Source organism: Dendrobates tinctorius, unplaced genomic scaffold (genome assembly GCF_039654945.1).
Source record: "Dendrobates tinctorius isolate UK_male_01 unplaced genomic scaffold, ASM3965494v1 ptg000332l, whole genome shotgun sequence".
Lineage (NCBI taxonomy): Eukaryota > Metazoa > Chordata > Amphibia > Anura > Dendrobatidae > Dendrobates > Dendrobates tinctorius.
This window is the reverse complement of record NW_027361998.1, coordinates 15,986,613-15,997,874: the sequence shown is the minus strand read 5'-3', so window position 1 is coordinate 15,997,874 and position 11,262 is coordinate 15,986,613. Positions and strand designations below refer to the sequence as shown.

The window sequence follows — 11,262 nt, the reverse complement described above, 5'->3', positions numbered from 1 at the left end:
GAGAAAAGATGATGCTGGATGCGAGATAACTTCGTCCTGATGAAGGCAAGAAAGAGGCGAAAGACGTCCTTCAGAGCCTCGCCTGATGGAAGAGCTCAACAACAGGAAAGAAATCATCCTGCATGAAAGCCAGAACGGAGAGATGTCTCTGATTGTCTCGAAAAGAGGGAACTGATGAGCATCCAGGACCAGACTGAGGTCCCACACATATAGGAGGGTCCATTACAGTGACCTCCATTTTGCCTTGCTCTGGCAGAAAATTTGGACCTGACGCTTAGAAGTCAGGTATCGCTGAAACAAGGCAGCAAGGCACAAATCTGACCCCTTGGAGCCAACTCTGGATCAAGACTGGAATACAAAAATTAAAAAGAGAAGAACATAGGAGCGCTGCCGTAAAACTCGCACTACGCAGTAGAAGCCGTCCACATGTAATGGTGAAAAAATGTGATGTGTAAGGTCTTTGTGCCAGGATACTAGTCCGACCTAATCAGGGAAGTTGGAAGCCTTCAGACCTGTGGTGTGAACAGTCGTCAGGTCAAGTAAACGACTGAGAAGACTCTGGTAAAGGTCTATCTGGATGCTCTGGGTGGTACCATGGGGAATCTACAGCGAAGAACAAGAGTTCAGGACCCAACCAGAAGAATTCTGAGCTTACCAGACATTCAGCGTTTTCAGTCTGGATGGAGGCCAGAAGGAACTTTGGCCTGATAGTGAAAGACCAAGATTTCCTTAGAAAGTAGAAAAGCATTTGTTCGTTATTCTGAACCTGTCACCTTCTGAAGAAAACTCTAGTGGAAGAGCTTGGCATCCAGGGAGACCTTTGAGGGGCAAAAAAAATCTCCAAACACCCTGATGGTCCAATCAACACAACCAAAGTCAATAGTCTGGATGCCCTGCCTTAACCCTTATATGAGACGGAGGCAAAAAGATGGAAAGATTGCTAGTATTCTCTAACCCCGCTATCCAGGACTGTAGGAAAAAAAGGACTAGGATAAAGTGGAGATCGAGAACATGAGGGCTGAACCACAGCACTGAATTAGCCGCCTCAAGGGGAAGCTTCATCAGACACTCAATGAGTGTAACGTGGCACTCTACCAAGGAACAAGGCATCCGGCAGGGCAGAAAGGAATCCGCCTAAAATTAAGCCCACTGGCAAGAAGATACGAGGTGCTCAAACCCCAGGGCTTCTGGGCGTCAATCCTGGGATATCTGATCTGAAGCACCATGAACCCAAAACTCCTATGGCTGAAGAAGCTTAAACCAGTATGACCATCCAGCATTCCTCCCCGCAAAGAAACAATAACTAGAGAGTGAGTCACCCCCTGCCTCTAGACGTAGACATGTCCATGCTGCAGGCTGGAATCAACCAAAAGGGTGGAGCAAGGCTACCTGGACTGTTTGAAGTGATGCGCTAAGCTAAAAGGTATCTTCCAGAGGAAAATATTATGGCTCGACCTGGAGAAGCTCAAAAACCAAGAGGTCTCTGCTGATAGGTCTACTCACTCAAGAAAGTGATCAGGGACCTGCCTGGTTCACCTGTGAAACACGCCCTACTGAGGGGGGTCTCAGCTGAACTGACTCACCCAAGATAACGCCAGGGTACCCACAGGTCCGTGTATGCAAAATCACCTACAAAGTGGAATCCAACAGAAGGTCTGACTCGATGGACAGTAGTCCGAGTGCCGACTGGATCTTGTGCGTGATCATCCCTACAAAATGCCTCGCTTGTTGGATTGACTTGCTGAGAAACATGGTCAGAGTACTGTGCGATATGTAAGACTCAGGGTCTGGCTTCACGGCCTCAGCTATGAAAAGACACTTGGTCCGAGAGCTGGTCAGACGAGCTACCTCTGGTTGAGAGGTCTCAGCCCGGTGGTCATACTCGCTCAGGGAGATCAGAGTGTTGACTAGTGTGATACACCCTCAAAGGGGTCTCATGCTGCAGAGAGGACTTGGGGTCTGCTGTGACTCGTCCCGGAGGAGGGCTCAGGGGACTGTCTCTCTCACCGGAAGGATACACACCTCCGAGAAATATCAGTTTGTTGGTCCAAAGTGGTCAGAACATGGTGGTCTGAATCTGCCCCTTTAAAGACGTCTCTACTTGGGGTTCTTCTCACTGAGGGAAAAGGTCACAGTGCATCTAAAATTGCTCAATGTGCAGAGCGCCCAATACCGAGAACTCTTGGCGGGTCTGACTCCCGCAGGGAAGCGGTCAGAGCGCTACGTGGGTCACTTCTGTGGTCAGTTACCAAACCAGCTGTGGAAGGCGGTCAAACCAAGTGTCCGGCCTGTGAGGTCTCGAGCGCGATCTTCTCCGGGTTGTGACATAACGGGAGACGGAGGAGGAAGAAGAGATAGCCGACGCCAGGAAAGAGCGAGGGAGTGCCTGCCATGAGGCAGACCGACAGCCGACCTGGTCCTGGACGGGGACTCTGCTCAGCTGAGGAAGGCCAGTGGAGGGGCAGCAATGTGAGGTGAGGCCACCAGGGAGGCCAGATGGTGGGCTGGGGAGGATGGAGGACTACTAAGGAGCGCAGACAACATCGCCCGGAGTGGCCGAGGGAAAGACACAGCACAACGGACCAAAGCTAGAGACTTCTATAAATGCGCTGAAGACGGCTGATCCTGGAATTCCCGATCCATCTTCTGATCCGTGCACCGCGTTACGCTCTGGGGTCGGCAGGTGTCACAAGGTAAAGGACCGTCCGCCCCAGGTACCTGATCACTGACTGACAGCTACAGGCCGTTGCCTCCATCGCTTCAGAGGGTGAAAGAGTGACTCACAGTGCCGTTACCCAACCGAAAGGAGAAGGAGAGACAAATCAGACCTGAAGCTCGGACCTGTGTCTGCCTCCAACATGACACTGAGCTAAACGGAAAGGCTGGGTGTCAGCAGAATAGGTGTCGCCTGTGGGGAAGAAGAAGACTTTTCTTTTTTTTTTAAGATGTCTTTTTAGTTTCAGCCTCCAGATGGCAGCATATACCACAATTTCTATATACCCCAATGAAGCCTCCAGAAAGAGAAATAAATAGATCCCAACAGTATCTGGTGACCAAGATACTGATGGAGGTGACGGGCGGTCACCAGACACTGATGACGGAGGTGACGGGCGATCACCAGATAATGCAGATACTGATGATGGAGGTGACGGGCGATCACCAGATACTGATGGCGGAGGTGACGGGCGATCACCAGATACTGATGGCGGAGGTGACGGGCGATCACCAGATAATGCAGATACTGATGATGGAGGTGACGGGCGATCACCAGATACTGATGACGGAGGTGACGGGCGATCACCAGATACTGATGATGGAGGTGAAGGGCGGTCACCAAATACTGATGATGGAGGTGACGGGCGGTCACCAGATACTGATGATGGAGGTGACGGGCGGTCACCAGATACTGATAATGGAGGTGAAGGGAGGTCACCAGATACTGATGATGGAGGTGACGGGCGGTCACCAGATACTGATGATGGAGGTGACGGGCGGTCACCAGATACTGATAACGGAGGTGAAGGGAGGTCACCAGATACTGATGACGGAGGTGACGGGCGATCACCAGATACTGATGATGGAGGTGAAGGGCGGTCACCAAATGCTGATGATGGAGGTGACGGGCGGTCACCAGATACTGATGATGGAGGTGACGGGCGGTCACCAGATACTGATAATGGAGGTGAAGGGAGGTCACCAGATACTGATGATGGAGGTGACGGGCGGTCACCACATACTGATGATGGAGGTGACGGGCAGTCACCAGATACTGATGATGGAGGTGACGGGCAGTCACCAGATACTGATGATGGAGGTGACGTGGCAGTCACCAGATACTGATGATGGAGGTGACGGGCAGTCACCAGATACTGATGATGGAGGTGACGGGCAGTCACCAGATACTGATGATGGAGGTGACGGGCAGTCACCAGATACTGATGATGGAGGCGACAGGCGATCACCAGATACTGATGATGGAGGCGACGGGCGGTCACCAGATACTGCAGATACTGATGATGGAGGTGATGGGTGGTCACCAGATACTGATGATGGAGGTGACGAGCGGTCACCAGATACTGATGATGGAGGCGACGGGCGGTCACCAGATACTGATGATGGAGGCGACGGGCGGTCACCAGATACTGATGATGGAGGCGACAGGCGATCACCAGATACTGATGATGGAGGTGACGAGCGGTCACCAGATACTGATGATGGAGGTGACGGGCGGTCACCAGATACTGATGATGGAGGCGACAGGCGATCACCAGATACTGATGATGGAGGTGACGAGCGGTCACCAGATACTGATGATGGAGGTGACGGGCGGTCACCAGATACTGATGATGGAGGCGACAGGCGATCACCAGATACTGATGATGGAGGTGACGAGCGATCACCAGATACTGATGATGGAGGTGACGAGCGGTCACCAGATACTGATGATGGAGGTGACGAGCGGTCACCAGATACTGATGATGGAGGTGACGGGCGGTCACCAGATACTGATGATGGAGGTGACGGGCGATCACCAGATACTGATGATGGAGGTGACGAGCGGTCACCAGATACTGATGATGGAGGTGACGGGCGGTCACCAGATACTGATGATGGAGGTGACGGGTGATCACCAGATACTGATGATGGAGGTGACGAGCGGTCACCAGATACTGATGATGGAGGTGACGGGCGGTCACCAGATACTGATGATGGAGGCGACAGGCGATCACCAGATACTGATGATGGAGGTGACGAGCGATCACCAGATACTGATGATGGAGGTGACGAGCGGTCACCAGATACTGATGATGGAGGTGACGAGCGGTCACCAGATACTGATGATGGAGGCGACAGGCGATCACCAGATACTGATGATGGAGGTGACGAGCGGTCACCAGATACTGATGGGATTTTCATTTTTCTTTGCCTTTTTAATGGATAAAAATAAACAATTATCGCTTCTATCCTGGAAACCTTTTTTCTTTTGAGTCTAAAACTTTTGCACATAACAAAGAAAAAAAAAATCAATATTTTAAAAAATCAGTTCTTGAAATAAAAGTATTAGATAGTGAGAGTGGGCACCCACCGCTCCATCTCCGTGCACCACAGGATGTCCTCCTTCTCGTTCATGAACACCGGAAAGTGCTGGTCCTTCCCCTGCTTGATGGAGTTGGACCTAGTGGTGATGGTTCGGACTTTGCTGAACTGCAGGAAACAGGATGCAGAGGTGAGCGGGACGGCGGACACAGGACCACGAGCCGGGTCCACCCCAGAGACCCCTGGGCTCATGAAATTGAGGCCTAGGAGCCCCCTTCCCTTTAAGAGGCTTGGCATCACCTACACCCTTTAACCCCTTCACCCCCAGTCACCAGGTCAAACTTTACAGTTCTGACCACTGTCCCTTTATGAGGTCAGAACTCGGGAACTGCACCGGATCCCGATGATTCGGAGATCACTCATTCGTGACACATTGCACTTCATGACAGTGGGAAAATGTCTTTGATACGACTTGTGTTTATTTGGGAAAATATCAGAAATTTGGCAAAAATTCAGCAATTTTCAAACATTTAATTTTTATGCCCGTAAATCAGAGAGAGGTCACACAAAATACTCGGTAAGGTGGAGTGAGGCTGTGAACGCAGAGTGTGATGGAACGGCCAATGCTCCGCAGGAGTCGTGTTTAGAGAGCCTCTGAGGGGCCTAAACAATGGTAACCCCCCATTAGTGACCCCATTCTAGAAACTAACCCCCCCAGAAACTTATCCAGACAGAATTTTACAATGTTGATCCGTGAACATGAAGAAAAAATATTTTTTCCCACAAAAAAATGTTTTAGCCCCAGATTTTACATTTTCACACTGGAAAATGGGTAAAAATGGCACCAAAATTTATCCCACAATTTCTACTGAACGTGGCAATACCCCGTATGTGGCAGTACAGTACTGCTTAGCCATACGGAGAGACTCGGGAGGGACGGAGCGCTGTTGGCCTCCTGGAGAGCAGGTTTCCCTAGAACAGTTTGCGGACTCCATATACACAGCCCCTAAGTGCTATAAGAGAAGAATCTCCCCTCATGTGACTGAACTTTGGAAATTATACCCCTGAATCTATCTACATATGATAGTGACGATTTTGATTCCATGGGTGTTTTCCAGAAACAAGCAGTAACAAATGTTGCAGAGTTAAAATTGCAAATCTGCTGTCGTAGTGCCCTGTACGATGTAGTGCCCAGTACGTTGTAGTGACCAGTACGTTGTAGTGACCAGTACGATGTAGTGACCAGTACGATGTAGTGCCCTGTACGATGTAGTGCCCAGTACGATGTAGTGCCCAGTACGATGTAGTGACCAGTACGATGTAGTGACCAGTACGATGTAGTGACCAGTACGATGTAGTGACCAGTACGATGTAGTGACCAGTACGATGTAGTGACCAGTACGATGTAGTGCCCTGTACGATGTAGTGACCAGTACGATGTAGTGCCCAGTACGATGTAGTGCCCAGTACGATGTAGTGCCCAGTACGATGTAGTGCCCAGTACGATGTAGTGCCCAGTACGATGTAGTGCCCAGTACGATGCAGTGCCCAGTACGATGCAGTGCCCAGTACGTTGTAGTGCCCAGTACGTTGTAGTGTCCAGTACGATGTAGTGTCCAGTACGTTGTAGTGCCCAGCTCATGCTTTTGGAGACATGCACCCATAAGTTAGGCGGGCTCTCTCTGCTACAGCAATGTCAAACGTGGATGCTAAATGTGGTTTAGACACTGGGGCTCAGAAGGGGGGGGGGGGCATTTGCGAGAGCAAAATTTGCTGGATTTCTTTTGGTGGGTGAGGAGCCATAGCACTTTTTAGGAGCCTTTGTACTACCAGTAATGTGGAAACCCCCTATATTTCCGTTAACAGACCTGAGTGAGGACTTTTTTTTGTGTATTGAGTTGAACCTTTTATTGGGAACATTTTACATTACGTTTGGGATCACATTTATCCTGCGCTCTACGCTGAGCGCTTATTTTGGGGTTTCCATCTAAATTTCTTAGTGACGTGATTCAGATGAAACCCCCGATGGATCCATTCACTATAATGAGGCAACAGAGTTACTCTGGACTCCGTCTGGCCTCTGTTCAGTGTTGTACAAAACTGTGGGCGATGGCACTTTTATGCAATCCTAAAAAGACAGACACCGCCATATCACAGGTCAATTGACGTCCACAGTGCCTCTATCTGCCACATTATAGAGAATCTTCTGGCAAAGTTCCGTCTGAATCACGTATTTCAGAGATTTATATGAAAACTCCGGTATAAGCGGTCAGTGCAGCGCGCAGGATAAATGTGAGCCAAGCTTTATGGCGTTCTTTGGGAGGAAGAATGAACAAATCAACAGCGGGTGAACAATTTTTTTTTTTTATTTTTTATGCTGTTCTTAGTGCGGTATAAGTGATTAGGCGACTTTATTCTTCGGGTCGGTGCGATTACAGTGATACCAGATTTATAGCGGGTTTTTGTGTTTGGCTGCTGTCACACAATAAAAAACACCATATTTTGAGAGCTATAATTTTTCCATATTTTGACCCACAGCGTCCTGTGAGGGCTTCTTGCTGTTTGCGGGACGAGTTGCCCTTTTTATTGGTATCATTTTCAGACACATGACATTTTTTGATCGCTTACTGTTACTGCGGAACCACGGGTCAGCAAGTGACCATCAGACTGTAGAGAGAGTCAGTGGACAATATTCCGCGCTGTCGACAGAATGGAGACGTATATCCCAGTAGGGTACAGTAAGATGGTGGTTTATTTCAACGCGTTTCGAAGTATATAACTTCTTCAGGAAAAACCACAGGCATGACGAGACAGGAGTATCACAGAATGACTGAACCCTGACACGTAGTCATGTGGTTCAGTTTTTTGGCGCCCACATTCAAACCGTTAACCTATTTGATACTCCTTCCGCGCTGCCGACAGAATGGAGACGTATCTCCCAGTACTATATACGTCTCCATTCTGTCGCCAGCGCGGAATATTGTCCACTAACTCCCTCTACATTCTGTTACTGATTTTTGGGAGGCAGAATGAACAAAAAAACAGCAATTCAGCAACTCTGTTTTTTTTTTTTTTATACCGTTCCGTGTGGGGTAAAATTGGTAAGGCAGTTTTATTCTTCGGGTCAGTACGATTACAGCAATATCGCATTTATTTCGTTTTTTATGTTTTGGTGCTTTTAATTATTTTTGCATCGCTTTATTCTGAGAGCTAGAACTTTTTTATTTTTTCGCTGATGACGCTGTATGGTGGCTCGTTTTTTGTGGGACAAGATGACGTTTTCACCGCTACCGTGGTTATTCACATCCGTCTTTTGAGCGCGTTTTATTCAACTTTTTGTTTGGCGGTATGATGATAAAAAAAACAACAAGGTAAATTATACTTTAACAGTGTTCACTGAAGGGGTTATCTAGTGTGCCAGCTTTAGAGGTCGGGTTGTTCTGGATTCAGCTACACCAAATGTGTAGTTTTTTTTAGTTTTTAGTTTATTTTACTTTTTTTTTTTTTTTTAACAGAAAAACGTGTTTTTTTTAATCATTATTTTGTGGGACTTTCCTGGCTCTGATCGTTGTTATGGCACTGCTCTGCCGTACACCTGGCGGCGCTGCACTGACACGAGCCCCTGAGACCGCGCTCTGCGCATGGTCTAACACACCTGCTAGTCTGGTGACCCGGACATTGTCTGACCGCGGGACACCATGGCAAAGTTCGGGCCCTCACGATGTCACGGGAGCACCGATTGGAGGGGAGAGGGAACCCCCTCTCTTCTAAATGCTGCAGTGGAGATCAATCGCAGCATTTAGGCAGCTAAATTGCCGGCAGCGGTGTGGACATCACTCCTGGCAGTGAGAGACGGGGGTCAGCTATGATGGACGCTGATCACCCAGCGGCCATCGCCTGTGCACACCCCGCTATGAGCGGGCAAGCGCCATGACGTATATATACTGAATTGTTCGGGAAGTTCTTCCCTTCTATGACGTATATATACTGCAAATGTTGGGAAGGGTTTATGAAGTTTCCCTTTGGGCAGCATGAAGGATCGGGATAAACAGAAATGTGCAGGAGTGAGATGACACCACTGGTGGGTGACATCACAGGTTGGTGACCTCACAGCCGCTCCTCCCTGTGATCCTCCCGCTACGGATAAATCCTGTGGATTGTGTGATTCCCTCGGCTACGCTGACATCCGAGCGCTGATGAGCGGCCTCCTAACCTTCGCTATCCTGCCGTGCTCCAGACAGTCCTGTAAGTCCAGGCGGTCATTGATTGTAGACACCAGAGGCCTAAAAACACAGGAAAACACGAGGTCAGTACAGAAATGGCGCCGTCACATGACCTCACACTGTGCGAGAGGAAGACAGGGACACATTATAATAACCCACACTGCCCACAAATGCATTGGCGGCAGGGCCCCCCATACACACTGGCGGCAGAGCCCCCCCCATACGCAATGGCGACAGAGCCCCCCATATGCAATGGCGGCAGGGCTCCCCCGATACGCAATGGCGACAGGGCCCCCCATACGCAATGGCGGCAGGGCTCCTCCATATGCAATGGCGGCAGGGCTCCCCCATATGCAATGGCGGCAGGGCCCCCTGTTGTGAATTCACTTTCTGGCCTACCTCTGGTTACTGGTGAAGGTAGTGGAGATGGTTATATTGACAGAGGGGTCGTGAGTTCTCTTTCTGGGCTCCCTCTGGTGGTTACTGGAGGTAATGGAGCTGATCTAATTAACAGAGGCCTGCCACCTGATAATGAGGAGGATGACTGGAGATCTGGAGTTTCTGATTGGATTTAAGATAGCCGACTCCCTCTATCCCTGCTGGTAATTTTTCCTGCCTCCTGAGGTCTTAGTTTCCAGCTCAGTCCCTGCATGCTCAGCTAAGTGTTCTTTTGCTATTGTTCACATTTGATCTGGTTTTGTCTATTTCAGTTTTGTGTGGTCAGCCAGCCCCGGCTGTGGCTATGCTGAATTTCCATCCTTATGTTACTGTTTGTGCCAGTTTGTTTTTGTCCCTTATTAGATTGGCCTCTTTTTGCTCTGCTTTCAGAATATACCAGAGTGCTGATATAGTGGGCGAAGTCTAGTGACTTCAGTATTTTTCTATCAGACGTGTTGGACTTTTTTGCAGGGTTTTTGCGTAATTGCAGACAGTGTCTTTCCTTTCCTCTCCTGTCTAGTCAGTGTGGACCCCATCGTTTGCTCAGCCTATTTTCCTACCTGCGTTTGTGTTTCCATCTTGTCTCACTGACAATATATGTTTGGGGGCTGTCTATTCCTTTGGGGTCTGCTCTGCGGCAGTTTAGATTTCCCCTTTTCTTGCTTTAGGCTTATTTAGTTCTCCGGCTGTGCCGAGGCGTCTAGAGCATCGTAGGCACGCTCCACGGCTACTGCTAGTTGTGTGGATAGGATCAGGGGTCTGCAATTCACTTAGTTACCAACCTCTCTGGCTTTCTGTAGCTTAGCTTGGTCTTGCTTTCCTCCTCGGTGACCCAATCATAACAGCCCCCCATATGCAATGGCGGCAGGGCTCCCCCATACGCACTGGCGGCAGGGCCCCCCCGTACGCACTGGCGGCAGTGCCCCCCCGGTACGCACTGGCGGCAGGGCCCCCCCGTACGCACTGGCGGCAGGGCCCCCCCGTACGCACTGGCGGCAGGGCCCCCCCGTACGCACTGGCGGCAGGGCCCCCAGTACGCACTGGCGGCGGGGCCCCCCCGTACGCACTGGCGGCAGGGCTCCCCCGTACGCACTGGCGGCAGGGCTCCCCCGTACGCACTGGCGGCAGGGCTCCCCCGTACGCACTGGCGGCAGGGCCCCCCCGTACGCACTGGCGGCAGGGGCCCCCCGTACGCACTGGCGGCAGGGCCCCCCGTACGCACTGGCGGCAGGGCCCCCCGTACGCACTGGCGGCAGGGCCCCCCCGTACGCAATGGCGGCAGGGCTCCCCCGTACGCAATGGCGGCAGGGCTCCCCCGTACGCAATGGCGGCAGGGCTCCCCCGTACGCAATGGCGGCAGGGCTCCCCCGTACGCAATGGCGGCAGGGCTCCCCCGTACGCAATGGCGGCAGGGCTCCCCCGTACGCAATGGCGGCAGGGCTCCCCCGTAAAGAAATGGCGGCAGGGCTCCCCCGTAAAGAAATGGCGGCAGGGCTCCCCCGTAAAGAAATGGCGGCAGGGCTCCCCCGTAAAGAAATGGCGGCAGGGCTCCCCCGTACGCAAT

At 50.8% G+C, this 11,262-nt stretch overlaps 1 protein-coding gene across 4 annotated transcripts in view; it reads right to left on the bottom strand.

Annotated features, from left to right (window-relative positions):
• DNMT3A (DNA methyltransferase 3 alpha) overlaps nucleotides 1-11,262 on the bottom strand; it is a 243,543-nt gene that overhangs the window by 13,138 nt on the left and 219,143 nt on the right. For all 4 annotated transcript variants that reach the window (XM_073562042.1, XM_073562041.1, XM_073562044.1 and 1 more), the window contains 2 exons: nucleotides 9,251-9,320; nucleotides 5,087-5,205 (listed from right to left, as the gene is read on the bottom strand). In XM_073562042.1, the coding sequence (XP_073418143.1) occupies nucleotides 5,087-5,205; nucleotides 9,251-9,320 (189 nt within the window). The remainder of the gene's footprint in view (nucleotides 1-5,086; nucleotides 5,206-9,250; nucleotides 9,321-11,262) is intronic.